The sequence below is a fragment of the Notamacropus eugenii genome, chromosome 3 (assembly GCF_028372415.1).
Source record: "Notamacropus eugenii isolate mMacEug1 chromosome 3, mMacEug1.pri_v2, whole genome shotgun sequence".
Classification (NCBI taxonomy): domain Eukaryota; kingdom Metazoa; phylum Chordata; class Mammalia; order Diprotodontia; family Macropodidae; genus Notamacropus; species Notamacropus eugenii.
Genome location: NC_092874.1, coordinates 432,448,637 through 432,475,665, shown reverse-complemented (window position 1 = coordinate 432,475,665; position 27,029 = coordinate 432,448,637). Strand labels below are relative to the sequence as shown.

Here is a 27,029-nt window from a genome sequence, read left to right as displayed (position 1 = left end):
TTAGAATCTAAGCTCCTTGAAGGCAGAGAGGTTTTTTTTATATCGCCAGCACAGTGTCTGACATATAGTAGAACCTTGATAAATGTTTGTTGATTAGAGAGGAAAAGGAAGAAATCTCAAGACCTTGTGGTGGAAGGAGCCTTAAAGGATGTGTAGTCCAGTGTCTCTACAGATGAACCAACTGAAGCACCTAGAGGTTGAATGACTTCCCCGGGGTCACCCAGATAATGTCTGAGGTGAGATTTGAACCAGGCTCTTCCTGATACCAAGCAGAGGCTACAGAGTGCTTTACCCCTTAGGATGCACAGGGTAGTCTTTACTTACATGTTGGCCTAGCGTCTGAGATGCCTTTGCTCCAGCTCTGTGACCCTGCTTTGAGAAGTTTGAGGAGGCATCTGAGTTCTCAGGACCTTGAAGAAAGGAAAGACTTCAATTGACAGATACAGGAAGGAGGCAGTTCCAGGCCAGGGCCGATAGAAGGAAAAGGCCATGGTAAGAGAGGGCTGAGGAGAAGGAGAATGGAACCACAGCTTGGCTGGAATGTAAGGGATCCATGGTGAAATGAGGAAGAAGAGGAGGACAAGTGCCAACTGTTACTTCCTGCCTCTCTACCTTTAGACATTTTATATTAAGGTATAATATATAGTTATACATATTATAATATAATATAATGTATAAAATTTATAATATATATAATATAAAATGCTTAAACACAAATATGGCCATGTGGCTCCCCTGCTCAAAAAGCTTTGGGGTGTGACATGTAAAATCCTTTACATTCGCCTTCACCCTGTCTTTTAGACAGATGTTGCTCCTTCTCTTGCACTTTACTTGTAGTCACACGACCCTAATGGCTTTCCCCTGACATCCCATCTCCCATATATGCTCCCTTCTCTCCTCTGACACTGTAACTACCTCGTGGCCAGGTCTCATCACATCACATCTGGATTACTGCAATAGCCCACTGGTTGGTCTCCTTGTTTCTCCTCACTCCAATTTATCCTTCACTCAGCAGTCAAACTGACTTTCCTAAAAGCCTTTCCTAAAGCCTTCCCTCTCATGGCAGCCACAGTCCCACGTGTCTTTGCTCAGAGCATCTCCCCTTGTCTACCCATCTCTTGGTGTCAGAATTCATCTAATAATGAGGAAATATCACACTTCACTGCTTTGAGTCTTAGTTTCTCTTGCAAAATGAGGTCACTCTTAGGTCCCTTACAGTCTGAGGCTTATGATCCTCCTGTTGCTTTGTATCTGACTCTATTACAAAGGTCAAAGGCATTCGCTTTACCAGTCCAGATCAGCATCCACTTTGCAAAGTAGAGCTTCCCAGGGCACCAAGAATTTAAGTGACTGGCCCAGGTCACCAAGCTAGTGTGGGTCAGAGGATGCAATGCTTGAGCATAAGTCTTCCACATTCTGAGGTTCTCCATCCCATGCCAAGCTTTGTCTCAGCATCCTCCTTTAGCAGAATCATAGCTCACATTGGCATCGTGTTTTAAGGTTTGCTAAGCACTAGAGTTCAGTTAGCATACTGAGAAGAAGCATGGGACTTTAGTGTGGGAGGAGTTGAAAAACTGATGCAGTAGCAGACAGTCCCTTTGTTCACTGAACAAACCCATAATAAACCCCTGCTTTGTGCAGAAACTTGTGTGAGACATTGGGGGAGACCCAAGGATGAATCATCCAAAGTTGCTGCCCACAGGTGGCTTCCTGTGGAGAAATAACAATACTTGTATAATGTCTTGAAGTCTGCAAAGCACTTCCCATACATTATCTTATACAAGCTTCTCAAAGCTCTGTGATATAAGTGTTGTAGGCTCAGTATGATCCCATTTTATAAATGAGGAAACTGAGGTCAGAGTGACATAGGTAATTTCCCTAGAATCATATAGCTAGTGTGTGGGATGGCTCAGGTCCCTACTTAAATTAATTACTCAGAGGCCTCTCAAAGTGATGACAGAAAGTTTATTTATTCGATTCTCGAGAAGCGGGACAATCCTACAGCAGTTCACCTGGAGTAGGAAAGTCGAAGACAAAGAAAAGGCAGTGATTTATATAGACCCTAACGCAAGTCCCTCCCCCCACACTGACCATTATCCTCATTAGCTGAGAATATGATCTTACATTCTAGACATGAAATCTAACCAATCCCTTTTGAAATGAAGATATCGAGGAATTATGTAAGTTTTATCCAATCCTTGAGACCCTAAGACACTACACAGTTTTATATCCTTATATGGAATTATTCTATTCTAAAAATATTGTAACCTTGAGCCTCTAGGTCTTACCTCACCCCTGGGAGAAGAATTACAATCTGAGAAGTCTTCACTAAACCTATTCCACTCACTAGTGAGTATCTGAAGTAGGGTTTGGAATTTTCTTGGACTCCACGTCCAGTCTTCTCTTGCTCCATTTATTCCTAAGGACAAGATATACACACATCCATCTAATACATATTAGAATATCATTAAGTGATGAAAAAGGTATAAAATACTCAGATCAAGTGAGGAAGGCTTTACTTCTAGTTAAGGATATTAGGAAAAGCTTCTTGGAGGAGAAAGTATTTGAACTTGGTCTTAAAGAATTTAACCAAAGCAGATCTCAAGATACTAGGGGTGTAAAGCACAGGTATCAAACTTGGGCTCTCCTGAAGCTGCTAGAACCTGATGTAATGGGAAATGTTTAACATAAAAATACAATAAAACATAGATGATGCTAATTTGTGGGACCACAAGGAGATGGCTTCTATTTGAGTTTGTCACCTCCATTGTAAATGAGCTATATAGCATACTACCTAAATGTAGAAATCTGTGATTTTAGTGTTGGATAAGATTGGATGAAAGTCAGTATCATGAAAGACTTTTGGGGAAGGAGTCTACCTCACAGGGTTGTTACATAGATAAAACAACACAATGTCTGTGAGCCTGTTAAAGATGTATGCAAAATTAATATTAATGTTGTGGCCACCAGCTCCATCTGAACCTGACTAAGAATGTTTTAACTATGGAGGCTCTTCAGGCATGGATAACTTGAGTCACTAATTCAACAGCTCTTAGTGGCTCTTAGGTAAAGTAGAAAGAATGCTAGCCTGATCGGGAAACCTGTGGCCTAAGGCATTTTTGCCAGTCAGCCATCACTTCAGGCATTGAAAGTTCAGTGCTTATCATATGCAAAGCACTATGTGAAATGACTGGAATACCAAAGTGAAAAAACTGCACAGACCCTTCTGTCCAAGAACTGCTCCTCCCTCCCAACAAGTATTCAAAAATTCAGTAGTCACCATTTTTTCTATTTGTAAGCTAAAAATGCCAGAGTTTGGTTTGCTGCCCTGAAGGTTGGAATCAGATTCTGGAAAATGATGTTTTGAACAAGGGATGGAGAGGCTCGCAGAAGATAAAATGGACAATTTTCATTACATAAAATTTTAAAATTTTTGGACAGACAAAACCAATGTAGTTGTTATGGGAGAAATATCTCCTAAGTTCATGTAGTTAGTAACTGCTGCCAAATATATATTTACCACAATGCAAAAATTATGGGCAGTTAGGTGGCTTGGTGGATAGAGTACAGGCCTGGAGTCAGGAAGACTCATCTTGAGTTCAAATCTGGCCTCAGATACTTACTGGTTGTGTCACTTAACCTTGTTTGCCTCAGTTTCCTCATCTATCAGATGAATTGGAGAAGCAGATAGCAAACTACTTCAGTATCTTTGTGAAGAAAATCCTAAATGGCATCACAGACTCAGACGCAGGATTCTGACAAGGTTTCTTATAGGAAATATTACATTAAAGTGACAGAGAAATAATTCACCTACATATTGCAATTTTGTATATTCCGTAAGAGGAATATTGGCCATAAAAGACCATAAAAGTTAAAGAGAAGATAGATCCATAATCCCATACTTCCTTCAGTATCATAAAGGTTGAACAAATTTAGTTAAGCAGAGTCGTAATTTCATACATGTCCTAGGGAAACAAACTTCATGAAACAGTAGGTAAACCAAATTAGGTTACAGATTAAACTACTTATAGGGAATCACAATTAGTCGAGCATTAAGGAGGAGGATTTACAGCTTGCCCAGGAGTTGGGGACAGTTGATATTCTTCTGGCTTCTTATATGAGTCATGTAAGTAAATTTTCATATCCCTTGGGACAGGTTTTGGTCAGTTGAGGTTAGTATTAACCAAAAGATCCAAGAGAAAAATAAAAGAAAGTTAAAATTTAAATGGTTAAAATTAGAAAGAAAAGAGTTGAGGCAGAGGGTGGGAGGAGTGGACTTTGCAGTAAGTCTTTCTGATAAAGGTCCACTATCCGGGATGCATAACAAACTTATTGAAATACAGATAAGAGACATTCCCCCAATAACAAATGGTCAAGAGACATGAATTGGTAGTTGTCAAATAAATAAAGCTATTGACATCATGTCGAAAATATTCGAAATCACTAATAGTTGGAGAAATTCACGTTGAAACACTGTGGTTCTACCTCATAGCCATCAGGTTATCAAAAACCTGATGAAGCTTGCTGTTTCCTTCCTGACAGAGATATGATGGACTCAAGGTGCATAATTTGGTTTCTTTCATTCTGCGTATTTGTCACAGAGGTTCTGGGTTTTTTTGTTTTCAATAGGGGGAGAAGAGTTGGAATATATATTATCGAACCATTTTTTTAAATACACAGAAGTGAAAAGGAGAAAATAGACCAGCAGGGCAACTTTAAAAGTTTGGCACAATGAGTTTATACTTAAAAGGAAAAGCAGGATGCATGTGTGATAGTGGTTGTGGTGTCAGGCACAATCTATTTCTGTTTTACTTTGCACATGGAAATGTGCATTTTATTTGCTATTAAGTTCAGGACAAAATTTACACTTAAAAAATATTGGGGACCTTTATTAGCCACTTAGTCCATTAGAAAATGGACCTCACTATAGCCCTTATCTGCTTAAGAACTTAGAGTGGCGCCTTATCCAATCACACCCAAATTCAGCCTTTCATTCAGTGCTCTTCAGTAATTATTTCACTCTTAAATATTTAGCCTTTTCTCCTATTACTCTCCAATATAATACCTCTATTCCATTTGGAACAAATCTTCATCTCAACTCTGTCTCTCCCCTGACAAAAAGCCAGGCTTTCTACCAGTGTTTTTACCTGTGCCTGGAATGCTTTCACCTTTCTCTCTTCAAAACTTGTATTTCTTTCATAGCCAACCACAAGATTCACATCCTTCATAAAGTAAACGTTCCTAGTCTAATTTCAGTTCATATCAAGACAGCATTTAGTAGAAAAGTCATCATAGGGACTTGAAGTCAAAGGCTGAATCTGAGTCAGAACTGAGTCCTTTGTCAGCTATGTGACTGTGAATGGGCAAATCACTTAAGTTCTGTTAGCCTCAGTACTACCTCCCACACAGGGCTGTTGTTAGTCATAGGCACTGCATACGCAGGGTTGTTATTATTTTGTATTTTCTCTCCAGGTTTCAGTGCTCATCCATGTGGTACTTACTGTATATACATTTCCCCAGGACAGAAGATAGCGTGCCAAAGAGTAGTGATAAAATAATCTGAATGCCGTCATCATGTTCAGTACTGTATCAGATCAGCCCAGCATTTTGTGCACTGATGCCGAGAAGTAAGCATTATTGTCTGTTCTTTGCTTCTAGTTATCCAAAATGGCAGAAGCAGTATTCCATGCCCCAAAAAGAAAAAGAAGAGTTTATGAGAGTTATGAATCACCATTCCCCATCCCTTTCAGTCAGGACGTTACACTTCAAAAAGATTTCAAAGTATACCGGGCTGAAATTATCAACAATAATGTCGTTGTAAGGAATGCAGAGGCTATTAAACAGTTGTATGGTAAGGTAAGTGTTAAGTGTTTTAGTTCCTTTGTAACCTAGGCATCTGGTGACCATTACCAGTTTAGAAATTTACCTTGTAAAGGCTTAAAGAGCTACTTGGTAGGGAAGCATATACAATTCTTTTTGGATGTTTTCTTAGTTGTAGTGGTGAGCTTGGGCCACATCATACATGCTCAGTCTCCTCTTCCATTGTGACCAGTGGGTTGTCATCATCTCCCTATTTCTAGAAGTAGATGATATGGTTATATAAAGTAAAGCTTTTATCAGGAAAACTAATTGGGTCTGTATGGGAATTGAAACTGATCTTGTTCTCATTAGTACTCTGGTAATCAGCTGTGTTCAAGGGAATGCTCTTTGCTTACCCATGAGAAATAAATAGCCATAAAGATACAAGGATGTCACAAGTAGATGTTCATCTCCTTTGAAAGCTTATTTTTATAGGCTTTAACCAAAATAGTAGCTTATCATTCCAAAGTTTAGATTTAAATTTTCACATATAGTGTTTACCCAAATATTGACTTGTCACTGATGTGATGTAATAGAAATTGAAAACATGCATAAACTAGCTGGTCTTTTCAGAGAAGAAGAATCAGTATGTAAACAGAGTTGGCAACCTATTTCTAAGGCATGTAAGATTACAAAATGCTCATACCTATACAGATGTTCCCTAGATGAAGTGTGTTCTTGTAGCTCATCCAAAGCATATTGCCTGATGGTGAAATCCTGGGCGTTCATTTGCTGTTGCCCATGTTTGTTTGGATTTTAGCAGAACCATTGAAAAAGTGGATTAATGTAACATGTAGCGAAGTATTCAGAAATGTTAAATGAATGAAGCAACACAAGTTAGAAACTGTTGTGAAAGTGTGTGTCAGTTGTTCTATTTTAGCTAAATAACAAATCATTGACTAGGAATTAATGTTTATTTCCTGGAAGGGTTATTTTGGAAAAGGCGTTCTGTCAAGAAGTCGACCAGACTTTAGTATTTCAGATTCTGCACTGGTTGCCAAATGGAAAGGTAAGTTGTTCATGCTTGGGTTCTTTTGACTTTTGTACTTAGAAGTATGTTTATAAGATGTTAGTTGCAGTTTTACTGCCCAAAAAAAGTTGACTGTAGGACAGTTTTGCTACAGAAGATAGGTGTTTGTGGTCGTAGGACTGAGTGTGTCCTTTTCATTCTAGAATTATCATTAAAAAAAAATCCTTTACAGTTTTAATCACAGTGCACGTGCACATAATTGACACACAATAAGTAGTTAATTAATTGTGATGTGTTTAAGAGGAGTTGGATAATGTCCCTATTGTCCCTTCTAGTAATTTGTACATAAGATATAGGCTTACATGTAAGCAGTGATAAGAGACAGAAACTCGTTAAAACGAATATATTTATATTATATGTTGTTATTCACTCTCTGATATCCTTTTTTTTAAAATGCAAAATAGATAGACATAGATAGAACATTTACTAACTGCCAATTGTGTGCCAAGCTCTAAGCTAAGTACTGGGGATATACATACAAGCAAACAAGACAGTCCCTACCTTGTATTCTCAGGCAGGAAGACACACGTGAAAGGGTCTGGAGGAAAGGAAGATGGAGGTACCCACAAAGGGCATAGTGAGGAGATGGAGGCAAGCTAGCACCTTGGCATGATGAGGTCAGTGCTGGAGAACTCGGGCTAGCCAGAGTCCTAGGTTTCTGGTGGAGTTGAGGTGGATGTCTGGAAAGTGAGGGGGAGGCCAGGGTGACATAGAGTGTCTATTTCATAGGAGAAAATGCATGGGAATGCCTTTGGAGAAGTACACAAACACATTAACGATTATATACAGAAGATTCTGTGTTCTCACTGCAGTGATCTTTGCAATAATTGTAAATACTTCTTTGGCCTATGGAGTTCCCTCAGTTTTAAACTTTGAGAAAATTGCATTTAGAGTCAGTTTATGCCAAGAAAGAAAAAATTAAGGTTGTTGTGTTGTCTAATGAACTATACCATATTTTTTCATAGTAAGCAACTGATGCTGTAGCTTCCCAGCGCAAGGAAGTTGTAGCATGAAGAAGTTAGTATTCCCCATTGGGATGATGAAGACTCCCTCCTATAGAATCTTTGGGCTGGAAGGGACCTTAGAAATCTTCTATTCCAAAGGGTAGCAACCCACAGGCCACAGCCTGCCACTTGTTCTTGTATGGCTGATGAGGCAAGGAGAGTTTTTACAGTTTTTAATAAAGTTTTATTGTAGTTAAAAATGTAAAAACCCTTCATAGTTCCAGGGTTGTATAAAAACAGGCTGTGGGCTATTTGGCCTCACCTCCTGATCTGTTCCAAGCCCTTATTATGCAGATGAGAGAAGTGAAAGGTCTTACCCAATTCAGTTAGTGAGAAACTGGGGGTGGAACTACTGTCTCTTGACTGCCAGACCTTTGCTTTTTCTGCTTGCATATCAGATTACTGTTTCGTGCTTTAACATGTGTAAATATTATAAACTTCGACCAACAATACAGTAGTGTTGATATGACATGGTACAGTGAAGGAACGTTGAATTAGAAGTCAGGAGACACAGGGAAGCAGCAGTAGGATTTAGAGATAAAAGAGGCTTTCCCACTGTCTAGTTCAATCTCATTTTACAGATACAGAGACTATAAAGGTGAAGTGATTTGCTCAAGGTGAAAGAGTATTTAGCAAGACTGAGATTTGAACCCAAGTCTCCTGCCTCTCTTAGATTCTAATCCAAATTCTGCCAGATCTGTAACCTTCATTAAATCACTTAGCTTGTATGTCTCAGTTTACTTCTATAATTCAATTAAATTCACCTAACAATAAGTGCAAACTGTATGCAGAATAGGAAGAGATCTAAGTGACAAGTGCCTGCCCTCATGGAGCTTACCACCTGAGAGACTATGACATAGATAGCTACAATAACAAATAATAAAAATTTATTAGAAAGGTGGAAAACAAAGTGCTTAGGTCTTTGGGAGAAAAGATGGGTAGGAATCCAACAGAAGAAGCTGGGCACAGGAAAACATTCATCACTCTCTAAGAGAAGGGAATTCATCAAGTGAACTTCATGATTATTTCCAGTTGTGTGATTTGTCAAACAGAAGCTAAAAACCTATGAAGTTTATCTTTCTTACCTTTTTAAGTCATTTAATATTTTTAAAAACTGCATCTAATTATTAATTTACCATGTTGTTACAGATGCTAAGCTGGGCATGCCTGTAGTTACATCAAAGAGGTAAGTCAGTGTTTTAATTCCATCATATTGATGGTTTAAATGTAGTTTTAGTTATTTTTTTTAAATTGAAGTGGAAAGGAGGGTAGCAGCAAATATGTTTTTGAAAAAATGTCTAACTTGAAATCATTTGGTTTAAATCTGTTTTAAATGCCCTGGCACTGTATATAATAACCCTATGGTAAATCCTTTAGTAAACCATGATTTTTATTTTAACCTTCTAACTTGTTTTTGTAAGTTCTACAAATCTGAACCCACTAAACTGGCAAACCTCCCTTTTTAGGCAGAAATAGTCCTACCATCTCTTTCTTCTCCCTCTGCCACTTCTAAAGTATGAAGGTACAGATGTTTTCCCTGCTCATCATCAATGACCTTTTATCTTCACCAGGTTATTAACAATAATAATAACTAACATTTATATTTATATACATTTGAGGAAAATGAGGCAAAACATAAGTTAAGTGCCTTGTTGATAAGTATATGAGGCTGGATTTGAGCTCAGATCTTCCTGGCTGCAAGCCCAGCACTCTATCTGCTGCACCACCTGGCTGCCTCTTAGGTGGTTTACTTACTGTCTGCCTCAGATACGTATTTATTCTTTCTTTTCTACCTGTACTCTTGCAGTTTTCTCTGCCTAGAACAACTTCTCTTTTACTTTCAGCCCATCCAAATCCTGATTCACCTTCTAGGCTCAATTCAAGTCCCATCTTCTTCATGAAACCTCAGAGAATTTCATCTGACACTGGGTTTCCCCTTCTCAGAATTCCCATGGTATTCATAGCCAAAACCATATAGCTTCATCCTTTATTATCTTTAGTAACACCTTGGTTAACTGCCATATTTGGGGGAATGAAGCTTATTGAACAAAAGACTGATAGATAACTGAAGACATTGACTTAAGATTTTAACAGTTTTGTTGAAATCTTTCTTAAAATATGTCACACACTTGCTTGCCTTAATGAATAGTATTACTAATCATAATATAACTTTTTCTTAATGACATAGGATGATAGCTGTGCTCATTATTTATAGGTTTGGATGGTTACAATGTCCTCTGAGGATACTGGGATTTATGGGCTAGATGCTCTTACAAAAATGCCCCTGTTTTTCTGCCTTGATTTTTTTCCCTCTCTTTACCTGTGGCCACCTTCATTCATAGACTCATGGGATTTAAAGCTGAAAGGGCCCTTAGAAATCATACAGTCCAGCCTCCCTCATTTTACGTTTCTAGGAAAGTGAAGTCATTTGGCCACTCACATACTTACTAATTGACTGAGTCAGGATTTGAACCCTGATCTTCTGACTTGTAGTTCATGAGCCTTTGAATGAGCTTGCTTCTCATCACCCCTCTCTGTGACTTCTAAATGACACTCTTCCCTCCTTTTCCAGTGTCTTTTGTATCTTTTTGCTCTTTCAGCACTTCTCATCATTTGGAGATGGAAGGCCTTAGTTTTTTTACAGTCATCCCCAGACAGTAAGAGCATTCCTTTCTTCTGCTTTCAGCACATCTTTTGTCATGTTCTTGCTCGTTTCAGCTGTTTTCATGGTTGGGGCAGCTAGGTGGTACAGTGGATAGAGCACCAGTGCAGGAGTCAGGAGGACCTCAGTTCAAATCTCACGTCAGACACTTGACATTCACTAACTGTGTGACCTTGGGCAAGTCACTTAATCCCAGTTGCCTCATCCTGGGTCACCTCCAGTCATCCTGATGAATATCTGGTCACTGGATTCAGATGGCTCTGGAGGAGAAGTGAGGCTGGTGACCTGCACAACCCTCCCTCACTCAAAACAAAGTCAAGTGCAAGTCATGTCATCAGTTCTCTGATGGCATGGTCTTCTGTGACAACGAAGGATGAACACGTACACACATTTCCATCATTGAAGCTCTGTGCAAAGTCATCTTTGGTTACCTCCAAAATCATTGAAATGACTGGATTTCCAATGGCCATTGTGTGAGGATTTTACTGTATTGCATTCCATTGTTCTCATTGTTTGTATGTATTAGTCTGATCCACCCAAGCAAAATTTAAGTTTCCTCACTTGGTAATGGCTGTTGCCTTTTCCTTTTCTTCTGTTAACTTAATACAATGCTTGACATATATTAGGAGCTCAGTAGAATATTTTTCAATTGACCAGACAGTTATAATTGACTAGAAAGTTGTAATACTCTTTCTGGCCTCTGTCTTCACTGTGGAGAGATTAGAACAAGTGTATCTATGAGGCCACTAAGCAACTGAACATCTGTACTTAAGTCCTGCATACCCTCTGGGTGATAAGGCAGGAGGAGATCATCACCTAGATCAAGACACATGTGGCATCCTAAAGAGCATTGCTCCAGTGGATCAGGTCCTGTTCCTATGTGACTCACCACCTTGAGGGAGAAACCATCACAGGGTGATGTTACTATGCATTCTAGAAGTGGTAACCCCATGGTATGAGATAAAGTTCAGGGCTTTCTGGTCAGAACTGAAAAAGTGGAGAGTCAGACTCCCATTATGGCCAAGCAAAAGTAAGTGAAGACTGGACATCCAAGAGGCAAAGGTGGTGTAACTGATGCTTTTTCATTGTGGGGCCCAGGCAAGATGAAGGGCCCTGAGGCTGACTTCTGAAATGTTGGGTGATGGGTCTAATTGGACTAGGTGATGGGTCTAATTGGACTAGGTGATGGGTCTAATTGAACTAGGTGAAGACCAGATCAACACTAAAAGTTATTGGGGAATATTTTTTCCATCCTCCATATGTGATTGAGTGCTAAGTAGGGAATGCTCATGTAGCACCTCCAGTTCGTCAGGGCCTTAGAACATAGAATCTCTTCTTTTGTATGCCCTTTACTTCTTATGGGGCAGCTAGGGGGTGCAGTGGATAGAGTACTAATGCAGGAGTCAGGAGGACCTGAGTTCAAATCTCACCTCAGACATTTGATACTCACTAGCTTTGTGACCTTGGGCAAGTCACTTAATCCCAATTGCCTCATCCTGGGTCATCTCCAGTCATCCTGATAAATATCTGGTCACTGGATTCAGATGGATCTGTAGGAGAAGTGAGGCTGGTGACATGCACAGCCCTCACTCACTCAAAGCAAAGTCAAGTGCAAGTCATGTCATCAATTCTCTGATGGCATGGTCTTCTTCGGCAGTGAAGGACGAACACACACACACTGCTTATGTAGTGTGCTACAGAGGATAAGTATTGACTGACTCAGAGCTGATTCATTCTTATCTTATGGCATCAGTAGCCAGAGAGTAGAAATTGTTTTCTGGTGGTTTGATTGAATATGAATACTTCTGGAGAAGAGGTGGAAAAAGGGAAAAATCACTCTGTGTATTCTCTCAGGACATCAAACCCTAACCTTCTTCTGCCACAGATATCTGGAGAAATTGATATAAAAATAATATGGCAGGGCTATAAAAACTGTGCCTAACATTTGACCCTCAATACCACTACTAGGTTTGTATCCCAAAGAGATCTCAAGAAAAAGGAAAAAGACCTGATATTTTATAGTAGCTCTTTTTGGGGTGGCAAAGCATTGGAAATTAAGGACATGCCCATCAATTGGGAAAAGGCTAAACAAGTTATAGTATATGATTGTGTTGGAATACTCTTGTGCTATAAGAAAGGACAAGCAGGATGGTCTCAGAAAAACCTGGAAAGACTTAGATGAACTGATGCAAAGTGAAGTGAGAAGAACCAGGAGAACATTGTACACAGTAACAGCAGTATTGTGCGATGATCAATTGTGAATGACTTAGCTGTTCGCAATACAATGATCCAAGACAATTCTGAAGGACTCATAATGAAAATGCTGTCTGCTTCCAGAGAAAGAACTGATAGAGTCTTGATGTAGATCAAAGCATACTTTTTTAGCTTACTTTCTTTTCTTTTTTTGGTCTGTATTTTGTTTCATAACATTTTGCCTTCTCAGTGAGAGTGAAGGGAAGGGAGAGTAGAAGAGAATTTTAAAAAGTGAATGTTAAAAAGTTTTTGTCCTTGTAATTGGGGGGGAGGGAAGAAAGGATTAAAAAAAGAATAAAAAGGTAGCATGGCCATTTATAAAGAGCTCTAGACAGACTCAGTCTATCAGACTTCAGTTAGTACAGTTTGGTTGATCCATTTTGCTTGTTATCATGTGTTAGAGGCACTGTGGGGCAGTAGGAAGAGAACTGGGTTTGGACTCTGGCTCCACGTTTTTATTGTGACTTGAGCTCATCATCACTTAGTCTCTGTGAGCCTGAAGGGATTGGATGAGATGCTCTGTAAGTGCGAGTGTATGTTGTCAGAGGCTGTAAAATATGTAATACCGCTTCACTACATGAAGGGCTCTGTGACCTCATTAATGTGAATGTGCCTTCCAGTGGTACAGACTGCAGCCGATCTGTGCCAACTCATCCTCATGTGTTCCCTGTCCATACGTTCCCATAAATCTTCCATTGAAGTATACCCAGTGAGCTGGGAATTTTCTCCAAAACTTCCTCTGGGAGTTAAGTAGGTAGCACAGTTAAGTGGAGCACAAAGACTAGCTGTCCATTACTGCTTGCTCTCACAACACAAGTGGAGTAATATCTTTTAATGTGCCGGTTTTCAGCATCACCTCCAACAGCTGTCATTTTCCTTTGCCAACCTAGTGGGTGTGGGGTAGAACCTTGGAGTTTTTTTAATTCACTTTTGTCTGTTACTGATTTGGAGAATTTTTTCAAGTGGTCCTTGATAGCTTATATTTTTTTCTTTGAGAACTGATGTTACCTTTTACACGGCTTCTGTAAGATCTTTGTAGTGTGCTACAGTCTATTTACACCCTCCATCTGCTTCTCCATGGCCTTTGGAGGAATCTGTGTTGAGTTTTTTGCAGCCATGTTACATTATTAGAATAACACTGATGTCAACAGGAGAAGGCAGGCAGGGGTTGTTTCAGGGAGATTCTTGAAGATCATCCAAAGCCTTTTGCATTCCAACCCTCTGTCTTCTACCTCTTCAGTTCTGGGGTTAGTTGTTAGGAACTCACCATCCAACTGCATATGATTACAATGTATGGCTTTTTTTTAATTTTTCAAAGCATTTTTTGCAAATGTGATCTCATTTTATTTTTATAAGGGGGGAGATGGAAGGAGGGTAGGAAGGACAGGTGTTGTTATTTGTCCTTAAAGAAGGATTAAGTAATTGCCCAAAGCTGCAGTGGCAAGGTCAGAAGAGAAGCCAGGTCTTCTGGTCCAGTTCTCTTTCCACCATACCACACTGTTCTTCTCTTTTTACAACAGTTAATAGACATTAACTGCATTGAATCAAATTATTTTAACAGCCTTTCTGTTACCAATTTAAACCAATTAAATATTTAAGGCAATTTAAAAATTGCATTATTCCTTTTCAATTACATAGGGAGCACAATCTCTGGTGTACTTTATCTTGGATACTAAATCCTCAGCTCGGGTTGGAGTTATTATAGAACTCTTAACTTAGATCAGAGATTTTACGTTATACTTTAACTTTTATGTCATAATTCAACAACTTCTCCTAAAGAGCTAAATTCCATCTTTGTGTAGTATCCAGGTTACGAGTCACTGTAACAACTGTCACCATTTAATTGTAAGCTTTATTGTAAGCTCACGTAATACAAGTGAGAAGGCAGCCTGCTGACTCGTGAGCAACGGTGGCAGCAGTGTTGTCTCTTTTGGTGATGTCATACTAATGACATTTCCATCATCCAGGTACCAGCGTGGGGTAACATGGGCAGCAAATCTCATGCAAAGGCAAGGGCAGGAGGAACGCTCAGTCCGCAAAATTCTTGAGGATTACACAAAACCACTTGAGTTTCCTTTTGTGAAAAGGAATGAAGAAGATCAAGAAAATAATGAACTTAGCCATAATTTGGATCCAGAAATAGAAAATGTAGAACAGAAAGCAGAAATTTTAGTCACAAATGGAGACTCTGTCACACCTCACTTGGAAGACGAGAGCACGGACTTAAAAGAGTGCTCTGTACGGGACCCATCAGTTAATCATGGCTCTGATGAACAGACAAGGGACAGCGAGGCTTTGGGTCAAACACACTATCTCACACACGGAGACTTCGTCACGCTGGACTGTCAGCCCGAAGGTTGTGTCCAGTGGAAGCATCTTGTATCAGCTACAGATGGAGAATGTGACCATGAGTATGTGCTTGTTCAGGAAACAACAAGTTGTTTAGATGATGAAGAGGAAACAGAAGGTGAGAAAGTAAGTGTGAGAAGAAAAGGTTTTTCCTTTGAGTTTTTCTGTTACCAATTTAAACCAATTAAATATTTTAAGCCTATTTAAATTTTAGTGTAACAGTGATAAGAGGCAGTATGAGGTAGTTTAGACCAGTGATGTCAACTTCAAATAGACATGGGGCCATTGGGCCATTAAGACACACAAGGATTTCTGCCAGCGTTGATTGACTTAGAAAAACACATTTAACATTGTCTGTGTTCTGTTGTGTTTGTCTTTATTTTGTTAAATGCTTCCCAATTTCATTATCATTTGGTTCCTGCTGTACTCATGAATGTTGTAGGCTAGTATTTGATATCTCTGGTTGAAAACTGCTCTCAGAATCAGGAAGACCCCGATTCAAGTCTCACTTCTGACACATACTGACTGTGTGGCCCTGGGCAAGTCATTTAGCCTTTCACGTCCCCAGGCAATTCTCTGAGACCGTAAGTTAATAATAGCTAGCATCCATAGAGTACAGTCTACAAAGTGCTTTATAAGTATCTCATTTTGTTTTCCAAATGACCCTGGGAGATAGGTGCTATTATTATCCCCATCTTATAGATGAAGAGACCGAGGCAGACAGAGGTTAAGTGACTTGCCCAGGGTCACACAGGTAGAAAGCTTCTGGGGCTGAATTTGAACTCAGATCTTCCTGACTCCAGGCTCTGCTCTTTATCTTGTGCTCCCTAGTATCTCTAGGAAGCAGAGAAGGTACGAGTGTGCCTTGATAGAGGAAGTCCCTCAAATTAGGAAGTGCTCCCTCCATTGATGATAGCACAGGTTCAGTGATAAAAATGCAATATCTCCCTTTAGTAGTAAAGAGCTCCCATTGATAATAGGGTACTTTATAGTTCACATACATGCTTTTGAGTGACCTGTAGTGGTGCATGGCATAATATTCCAGTTTTACAAGTGAAGCTTGGTGCATTGAACAGGGGACAGGCCTTGGAAGTTGGGAAACCCTGAGTGAGCCTTTCCTTGTCTGGGCCTCAGTGTCCTCCCTCATCTGTTGAATTGAATGACCTCCACAGTGCCTTCCTGCTCTAAATCTGTGATTCTGCATTTGTCTCAGAGGTTAAGGAGCTTTCTCAAGGCCCCAGACCTAGTCAGTGTCAAAGGCAGGACTCAATCCTACAGCTTCCTGACCTCATCAGTCTGCTGTACCATTTTTCTTCACTATTCCAGTATAAAAAGATAGTTGGTATATCATATAGTCACCGTGTAGGAGATGTGGTGTAGCACAACACCAGAATAAAGTATATATTTGGATTACTTTTATGTTGTTTTCACAAATGCATTTTAAAAACTCATTTGTAAGGTGGTAACAAAACGCTGAAAGTTTAAGAGAAAAATACTGAAGTGAAGCTAGTTCCTCTTATGTGATGATGTGTTTAAATGTGGTCAGTATATGATTTATTTTATTTCATCATCTTCAGGTCATCAAAAGAGAAACGCTGGTGTGCAGAAGAAATCCATACAGGATCTTTGAGTACTTACAACTCAGCCTAGAAGAGGTAATTTTTTTTATGACAGTAAACATTTTGCTATTCTGTATTGGGCCCTCAGTGAAAGGCTGTGTTCAGCATCCATGCTGGATGGGTGGCCCCACAACAGTGCTCCTTTAATACATCTCATCATTTCCCACCCACCTGCGCTCGAATTTCTCCTCTGTGTCCCTTCACACACCCCTTCTAATCCATAAGGATTTTTCAGCTTTCTGGGCTGTCTCTCTTTGTAAAAATTTGTATCCCAAGCACTTAGCCCAGTGCCAGGCACATAGCAAGCTCTTAACAAAGGTTTATGGATTATTGACTCCTACAATTAACTAAATAGTCTTGTTTACTCTGTATAACAATTTCATTCTAACAAACTAACTGTACAGCGTTTTTCTGTAAACTGCATTGTATTTTCCTGGCTGGTTCTCTCACTCTTATGATCAGTCATGTGCTCATTGCCACCCTCGCTCATGTTGAACATATATGTGCCTTTTCTCTCGTGCCCCCCTTCTCTGCCAATCCAAATCTTGCCCATTCTTCAAGGTTTGATTCCATTCCAGTCTCCTAGTTTTCCTCAGCTGTTCTAGCCCAGGGTGATAATCCTTCTAACTGAAGTGCTCTAGCACTTAGCATTTCATAACCATTTGTAGTGCCTCATTTTGTTATTCCTGTGAATATTTAGATATATAGATAATATATTATTATTATCCATATACATAATACCTTTACTCTCTAGATATATTATAAGCTTCTTGAATACATAGAGCAAGACTTACACTTGTCCCCTACAGTTCTGGACACATAATTAGCATTTAGTAAATACTCATTGAATTAATTTTCATTAGTGGTCTTTCCATAGAGGGAAAAAAATTGTAGCCCTAAACAGTTCCCAGTTGTAGGCTTTCCTGGTGCCAGTAAACAAGCTGAGTATTAAACTGAAGGTACCTTAGGGATGATCCAGTGTAACCCCTTCCTTTTGTAAAAGTACCAGGGACTAAGCTCTGCTGTTGCTGCTCAGTCATTTCAGTCCTGTCAGTCTCTTTGTGGCCCCATCTGGAGTTTTCTTGGCAGAGATATAGGAGGTGTTTACCATTTCTTCTCCAGCTCTTTTTACAGATAAGGCAAACAGGGTAAAGTGACTTGCCCAGGGTCACATAGCTGGCAAGTGTCTGTGGCCAGATTTGAACTCAGGTCTGCCTGACTCCAGGCCTGACACTTTATCCTCTTTGCCACTTAGCTGTCTGACTTAAGTTCTGGAAATGCTAAACTACTTAACAAAGGTCACATAGAGTGGAAAATAAAACCTAGGTTTACTGGCTCAGTTCATTCTTCTATCACCAGTTCTGATCTCTTTGAAAGCTACTGTAGTAACCTGAGAGTAGGTGATGATATTTCTGCGTGATGGCAAAGCACAGTCCGTATTTCACTTGGGGGTATGATGATGTGTGTGAGCAGCAGTAGCTGCTGCTTTTGTTCTAATAAGCATCTGGAATGATGGGAACAACTGTTTTCTCCTGTTGTTCGAATACTAAAGATTTAAATTGGCCCACATTTCTGGAAGCAATATGTCTTTTGATGGTATTCCACTAACATTAGTCGTACAGCAGTCTATGCTAAATCCTTATCTCTACTCTAGTTTTCAATTTTGTTTTGGCAGATTTCTAGTCTATTAATTACTTGCATAGTACTATTTGTACAGCGTAGAGTTTCCCGAAATGTCAGGTTTAAATCTTGGGAGCCATTATGGCCAGCAATATAAGTTACCCCTGGCTAGCTGTATTGATTTACCTGTAGTTATTTCTGAAACCATTTGGGAATTATACTGATATGGTTCCAAAAGCTTCTCAGAATAGGAGCAGGAGGACTGAAGAGGAAATCCTAAGTCCAAGTATAGAAGGTGTAAAAAAGAAAAATGACTTGAATATTTTCCTCTATTATCTTCTTGGACATTTCATGTAACTTTCTATATATTTGATGTGAAAAGTAGTGTTTATATATACTGATTTGTAGACTGTTGGGGAAAGAAACTAGTGTACATTCTTTTCTCTATAGAAGTTGGCTTATCTTCCATGAATTGCTCTTTCTGGTCTGATTTTTTAAAAGATTTCTAATGAAAAACAATATAAAGTCATACAACTGTTTTATACTTGGTATCTAACACATATAATTTAGAACTGTTATTTTAAAAAATGACTTGAAAACTATGAACATTTTTAATTTACAAATATACAGTACTTTTGACGATGATTTGGGGCTTTATATTGTGTTTGGACTCAAAGGGAAAAGAAGAATCTATAAAATAATTAATTTCCATGAACTTAATATTATATTTTAATCAATACCTTTTATCTTCTATGTTTTCAGGCATTTTTCTTGGTCTATGCTTTGGGCTGTTTAAATATTTACTATGAGGAGGTAAGGTTTTTTTTAGTCCCATTACTCTTACCATTTTCATAATGATAAAACCAGTGCATTGTTGATCTTCTGTTTTGGTTTTACACAGCCATCTGTTTGACTTGGCATTCCCTCTCCAGGCACCTTTGGTCTGAAAAGTAAACTTTGGTGCCAGAAGCTACTGTTGGTATTTCAGGCTATTCCTTACTCCCCAAAATTGAAAGAGCTTTTTCTTACCTAGCAGTCCTGAGGATGGCCTCCGAAGAGGGTATTTAAAGTTTTTCAGAAAGAAAAGTAATTAAGATAGTAGACCAGGAAAGAAGTTACCTTATTTCTAAAAAATTTTATTTTATGAATCTTTTTAAAAAAAATACAGTAGTAATACACAGATGGAATTTTGTGCCTCCCAGTGGATTCATACTTCTGGTATTAGAGTTAAGATCTAAACCATAAAGCAAATGAATCCCAAAGTAAACTTAGACATTACAGGCTTATCCTGAGTACTGTAAGTAGTTGGTTCTGTGAAAATATTGCATTAAATAGAATCATTTAGTCCTGTTCAACAACATCCTAATGGTAGCAACATTTTAGCAAACTTTCATGATGTTTCCTGTTGGAGTTTATAATGACAGTGTTTCATATTGTCAATAATATTATGCCTGATGGATTTCAATAAACATTTGTTAAGCACCTACTGTGTGCCAGGCACTGTATATTTATTTGTATTTGTTTTGCTGTTGGTAGTAAAACCACCTACTGAATGTACACGTTTTCTAAAACTATTGAACCACAAGTATACAGAGCATTGTACATCGTAGGTCCATACTAAGGGTTTGAGTAAATAAACCATTACAAAACTGAAACTAAATACAGCATTCTGGTGAGTCTGATCTCAAATGACCTCATTTTAAGTATGCATGCATTTTTTAGGTAAGCATTTTGTTCTTATGAACTTTTTTTTAAAACAACTATAATATTTTTATAAACAAGCAATAGCATATTTTAGACTAAGGATATTGAGTTATTAATATTATGGGGAAATTATATTAATACTCTTTCTTATGACCTTAGGAGCCTTTAACAATATTAAAACTCTGGAAGGCTTTTCATCTAGTTCAGCCCACATTCAGAACAACATATATGGCATACCACCATTTCCGAAGTAAGGGATGGGTGCCCAAAGTGGGACTCAAGTATGGAACAGATCTCTGTGAGTACTTTTGGCTTGACTTTTATAAGAAAGAATTTCTTACCAAATAATGGTTATCATCGAACTTTAAAACCAGAGTAGCTTAGGGAATTTGATTTCTATAGTGTACAAACATAGACAGCCTTTCTCCCACCACCCTCTTTCCCTAGCTTGGTTAAGATATAAACAGCACCATCTGGATTTGCCTAGATGTGAAATGGAGGGAGGGATCAAAGAAGCAGTGTGCTCTAGAGCAAAGTGCTCAGGACTTGGGGTCTAGAGACCTGAATTGTAGACCCAGCTTTGACATTTACTAACTATGTCTTGAAGCAAGTCACTTTCAACTCTCCAAGACTCATTTTCCACTTTTGTAAAATAATAGTTACACTACAGGTCACAGAATTATTCTATGAAAAGTTCTCTTTAAACCTTAAATCTTCACATGTATCTCAAATCTCTTACTCACTCTACTGATAGAGTGATGAAGTCAGAGATGTGGAGCTAGAAGAGATTTTAAAGACCATATAGCCCATCCCCTTAATTTTTACATATGAGAAAACTGAGGCCCAAAGAGATTATGACTTGCCCAAGTCATACAGGTATTAAGTGAGTTAGGATTCAGACCCAGGTTCTTTGGCATCAGATCCATCAGTCATCTTTCACTGACTAGTCTTTCAAATGGGGATTCTATTTCTTATAGTTCTGAGACTGAGGAGTCTTTGATAAGTCATTGAAGCTGTCTAGGTCTTAGGTGTCGTCTGTCAAATGGAGGTAATAATGCCTGACTTAATTCACAGAGTTATTTGTGTGGGTCAGATAGCTAATGAATGTGAAAATGCTTCAAACATTCCACGAATGTAAAGCATGAAAGTTTCTTGAGGAGCCTCCCAGCTCTGTCACATGGTTCTGCTTTTTGTTAAAGACTTTAAAAAATTCTTGATTCTCCCCATGGGAATAGTGAAATGCTCCTTTTGGTTGTCTGGTTTTGAAATAAGATTGTTTCATGAGCTTATTATTCTTTTGGTTTCCTTGCTTGGATTTAGAATTACCTAGCTGATCTAAGACTGCCTTTGGTTTTCACCACAGGATTGAGCATATTTAGCTTGAGATTTGTTCATCACCTTTCCAAATAATTATGTTGGCTGCAAGCTGCCTGACTTTAAATAGTTGATGGGATGGTGTCACTGGCCTTCACTGGTTTAGTGCCCATTCTCTTCCATATTCTCCTGCAATAGTAAACCCCTCTGTGCTATACTTACATGTCTTAGTCTTTTCAATAGTCAGTCATTCTCTAGTTTTTTCATTGAACTGGTAAACTTTAAAAGAGATCTTTCCAGCTAACAGAGAAACATAATGTATCAGGAGCTTGGAAATGTTGAGATGCAATATCTAGCCTCTTTGTGGATGATATATAGGCTAAAGGAGTATGTGGGGAACTTAATTTAGGAAGCACATTTTTTACTGTATACTGCATATCAAATAACACAGATGATCTTGTCTCTAATTATGGCTTTCCTAATGGCTTTAGTGAAGAATAGACTTTTATTGGTAGCCTTTTCAAGTGCCTTTCAACTGTTTTCCTGAGAATGTTGTCAGACCCCCCAGATAAAGTCTAATCAATAAATATTCCAGTGCTTATGAGCTATTACTCTATCTGTTGAAGTTATTGGTAATAAATACATAAATCTCTAGTTGCCTCTTAATCTCTTAATTAGCCAAATAAACTTAGGCAGTCTTACAGAATAGGCTATTGTTGATCTTCCAGATTGGGCTCCATTGGTACATTTTAGCTAACTGATGTTGCCCTGGTCCTGTCTGGTGCTAAAATGCTGTGATGATGGATATTATGACTTTTTCCCAGGTACCTTTTCTATATTGGAATTTGATTGGCAAGATTTACTCAAGGGAAACTTTTATTTAGTATATATCTTCAGTTAACAAGAACACTCTACTCCCCAGCCATATTGTGTCACGTAAGCAAGTTGTAACAGATATAGCGACCAATCATTAACTCCATGAGTTTGTTTCCTAGTATAGTCAGCTCTTTGTTATTTTCAATAACAAAAATATGGCTAATTAAAAACAATAGATACATTCCACTTGCAAATGATTTTTAACCAATTGCAGGTAAATATTTTTATGTGTTTTTGGAATTTGGTTTGCATATATAACTGCATTTTGCCTGAATAGTAAGTAGAAACCAATTTAAAACGAGCTGTAGAAAAGAAATCACTGGAAAGGTGGAGCCAGGATGGCTGCCACACAGCTGAACTCTCTCAATATTCCCCTCCAAACGACTGTATAACAATGCCCCAGTTATTTTGGAGAGCAGAGCCAACAAAAGGTCAGGTCAGGATGAGGTCTTTTTCTAGCCTAAGAAAACTTAGAGGGTCAGTAGGAGAGGTCTGTGACACTGAGGTGGAGGCCCATTCAGAGTATACCCCCATGCAGCCAGTGACAGCTGCAGCAGTCTGGGGGGCTCTCAGCCCAGACACAGGAAGGAGTTTGGATAGCTGGTCAGAAAGGAATTCCAGGAGCCCTTTTTCTGGTGTTAGGCACAGCCCTCACTGATTGGCAACTCTGTAGTCTATAGCAGTTGTGGTTTGCAAGGCCAGGGCCAAGAGTAGTGTTAGTGCTTGTAACTTCAGGGGATCCAGGGACCCTTCTTGGGTAATGACCAGAGTAGAACAAGAGAGCAGTGACCATAATGCCAGTCTCCCCTAATCATACCACCTTGGAAGCACCAAAAACTTGCAGACTGCCAGAATTAGTTCTGAAAACAGCAGTGTGAAAAAACCTGAATCTTGGGATACTGCCTCCCCACCCCCCAAGTGAGCAGAGCCCAACTTTAACATAAAGTTCAAAGTCAAGAAATAGGCTGGGGAAATGATCAAACAACAAAAAAATAATTCGACAAGAAAAAGTTACTCTGGTGACTGGGAAGATCAAGACACAAGCTCAGAAGACAACAGTGTAAACTACAAGCAAAACCTCAAAGGGAAAAATTCTAATTGGACACAAATTCAACAAGAATTCCTGGAAGAGTTAAAGAGAGGGGTAAGAATGGGAAAGAAAAAAAAAGGGAAAAGAAATGAGAGTGATGCAAAAAAAAAAAAAAGTATGAACAGAGAGTTAACAGCTTAGTAAAAAAAAAGGGGGGGGGTGCAAAAAAATCCTGAAGAAAATAACATCTTTCAAAACAGAATTAGTAAAAGAGGTACAGAAATTCCCTGAAGAAAATAATTCCTTAAAAATTAGAATTTGACAAGTGGAAGCTAATGATTCCAAGAGGCATCAAGAAATGAAACAAAATAAAGTTAAACAAATGAAAAAAAATAGAAGAAAATGTGAAATAATTTCATCAAAAAACAGATGCCTTGGAAAACATATACAGGAGAGATAATTTATGAATTCTTGGACTACCTAAAATCTCTAATCAAAAAAAAGAACCCAGACATCGTATTTCAAGAAATTCTTGAGGAAAACTGCTCCAGTATCTTAGATGCAGAGGATAAAATAGAAATTAAAAGATGCCACCAATCACCTCCAGAAAAATATCTCAATGTGAAAATTCCCAGTAATATTATAGCCAAATTCCAGACCTCTTAGATCAAGGAGAAAATATTGCAAGCATCGCAAGCAAGGGAGCTAGGATTACAACTGAGAATCATCTACCCAGCAAAACTGAGTATAATCCTTCAGGGGGAATGAATCTTTAATGAAATTGAGGACTTTCAGGCATTCCTGATGAAAAGACCAGAATTGAATAGAAAATTTGACATTCAAATAGAAGACTCTAAAGAAACATAAAAATGTAAACATGAAAAAATAATCATATGGGACTCAGTAAAACTAAACTTCCCATATTCCTATATGGGAAGATGATATATATAAAACTACTAAGAACTTTTATCATCATTAGGGCTGAAAAGGAGTTTACAGAGACAGAAGGCATGGGTATGAGTTGATAATGTTGGAATAATCTCACACAAGAAAATGAAGGGATGAGAAGGGAGAGGCAGAATGGAGGAAACTTTCCTCCCACAGAAGAGGTGTGCGATGGCACATATACAAAAATTGACCATGTACCAGGGCATAAAAACCTCACAGTCCAGAGCAGAAAGGCAGAGATAGTCAGTGTATCCTTCTCAGATCATAATGCAGTAAAAATTATATGTAATAAAAAGCCATGGAAAGATAGACCAAAAATTAATTGGAAACTAAATAATCCTAAAGAATTAGGGAGTTAAACAACAAATCATAGAAACAATCAATAACTTCATTCAAGAGAATGACAATAATGAGACAACCTAGTAAATCTTATGGGATACTGCAAAAGCAGTTCTTAGGGGAAGTTTTTTATCCTTGAATGCCTACATGAATAAAATAGAGAAAGATGAGATCAATGAATTGGGCATGCAGCTGAAAAAGCTCAAAAAAGAACAAATTGAAAATCCCCAAGTAAATACCAAATTAGAAATACTGAAAACCAAAGGATAGATTAATAAAATTGAAATTAAGAAAACTGTTGAACTAGTAAATAAAACTAAAGGTTGGTTTTATGAAAAAACCAGTAAAATTGGTAAACTTTTGGTCAATTTGATTTAAAAAAAGAAAGAAGAAAACCAAATTACCAATATCAAAAATGAAAAGGAAGAGCTGACCTCCAATGAGGAGGAAATTATAAAATAATTAGAAATTACTTTGCCCAACTGTATGCCCATAAATTCAACAATCTAAATGAGATGGATGATTATTTTAAAAAATATAAATTGCCCAGATTAACAGAAGAGAAAGTTGAATACTTAAATAACCCCGTCTCAGAAAAAGAAATTGAATAAGCCATCAATGTACTCCCTAGGAAAAAATCTCCAGGGCCAGATGGATTTACAAGTTAATTCTGTCAAACGTTTAAAGAACAGCTAATTCCAATGCTATATAACTATTCGGGAAAATTGAGAAAGGAGTCCTACCAAGTTCTTTTTATGATACAGATATGGTTTTGATACCTAAGCAAGGAAGAACCAAAACAGGGAACAAAAATTATAGACCAATTTCTCTAATGAATATAGATGCAAAAATTTTAAATAAGATATTAGCAAAAAGCATACAGCAACTTATCATGAGAATAATACATTATGATCAGGTAGGATTTATACCAGGAATACAGGGCTGATTCAATATTAGGAAAACTGTTAGCATTATTGATCATATCTACAACAAAACTAACAGAAACAATGATTATATCAATAGATGCAGAAAAACTTTTGACAAAATACAATATTCATTCGTATTGAAAACACTGGAGAACATAGGAATAAATGGAACTTTCCATAAAATAATAAGCAGTATCTACCTAAAATCTTCAGCAAGCATTATATGCAATGGGGATAAGCTAGATACAGGGGTGAAACAAGGATGCCTATTATCACCACTATTATTCAGTATGGTACTAGAAATTTTAGCTGTAGCAATAAGAGAAGAAAAAGAAATTGAAAGAATTAGAATAGATAAAGAAGAAACTAAGTTATCACTCTTTGCAGATGATATGATGATATACTTAGAGAATCCCAGAGAATCAAGTAAAAAACTACTTGAAATAATAAACAACTTTGGCAAAGATGCAGGTTACAAAATAAACCCACATAAATCATCTGCATTTCTATATATTACTAACAAAGTCCAACAACAAGAGATAGAGAAATTCCATTTAAAGCTACAGTAGACAAAATAAAATATTTGGGAGTTTACCTGCCAAAACAAACCCAGGGACTATATGAACACAATTACAAAACACTTTTTGCATAAATAAAGTCAGATCTAAGTAAGTGTAAAAGCATCAGTTGCTCATGGATATGGAGCCAATATAATAAAAATGACAATTCTAATTTCTAAAATTAATTTACTTATTCAGTACCATATCAATCAAACTACCAGATAATTATTTTCTAGAGCTAGAAAAAAATATCAGAATTCATCTGGAAGAACAAAAGGTCCAGAATATCAAGGGAACTAATGAAAAGAAATGCTAGGGAAGGTAGCCTAGCCCTACCAGATCTCAAATTGTATTATAAAGCAGCAGTCATTAAAGCCACTTGGTACTGGCTAAGAAACATAGAGGTAGACCTGTGGAATAGGTTAGTCAATCATATAGCAATCAGCTGATGATAAACCCCACGGACCCCAGCTTCTGGGATAAGAACTCACTGTATGACAAAAATTGCTGGTAAAACTGGATAACAGTGTGGTGGAAACTGGGCATAGACCAATGCCTGACACCGTACAAGATTAAAGTCCAAATGGGTACATGATCTAGATATAAAGATTGATATTATAAACAAATTAGTAGAGCAAGGAATAGTGTATTTGTCAGATTTTTGGAGAATGGAGAAATTTTTAACTAAAAAAGAGATAAAAAAACATTGTAAAATGCAAAATGGATAATTTTGATTTCATTAAATTGAAAAGTTTTTGCACAAACAAACCCAATGCAACTAAGATGAGGAGGGAAGCAGAAAACTGGGAAAGAATTTTTGCAACTAGTGTCTGTGATAAAGGCCTCATTTCTAAAATATATAGACAACTGAGTCAAATGTATAAGCATACAAGTCATTCCCCAACTGAGAAATAGTCAAAGGATATGAACAGGCAG

General features: G+C 38.0%; 1 protein-coding gene across 3 annotated transcripts in view; it reads left to right on the top strand.

Annotated features, from left to right (window-relative positions):
* Nucleotides 1-27,029, top strand: part of TSEN2 (tRNA splicing endonuclease subunit 2) — a 40,972-nt gene that overhangs the window by 897 nt on the left and 13,046 nt on the right. For 2 of the 3 annotated variants that reach the window (XM_072598453.1, XM_072598454.1), the window contains exons 2-8: nt 5,659-5,856; nt 6,787-6,868; nt 9,043-9,079; nt 14,776-15,283; nt 16,735-16,812; nt 19,159-19,209; nt 20,260-20,398. In XM_072598453.1, coding sequence (XP_072454554.1) covers nt 5,668-5,856; nt 6,787-6,868; nt 9,043-9,079; nt 14,776-15,283; nt 16,735-16,812; nt 19,159-19,209; nt 20,260-20,398 — 1,084 coding nt within the window. In that variant the 5' untranslated portion in view covers nt 5,659-5,667. Of the gene's footprint in view, nt 1-97; nt 237-5,658; nt 5,857-6,786; nt 6,869-9,042; nt 9,080-14,775; nt 15,284-16,734; nt 16,813-19,158; nt 19,210-20,259; nt 20,399-27,029 lie in introns of all 3 variants that reach the window. The other variant, XM_072598452.1, reaches the window with a different exon arrangement.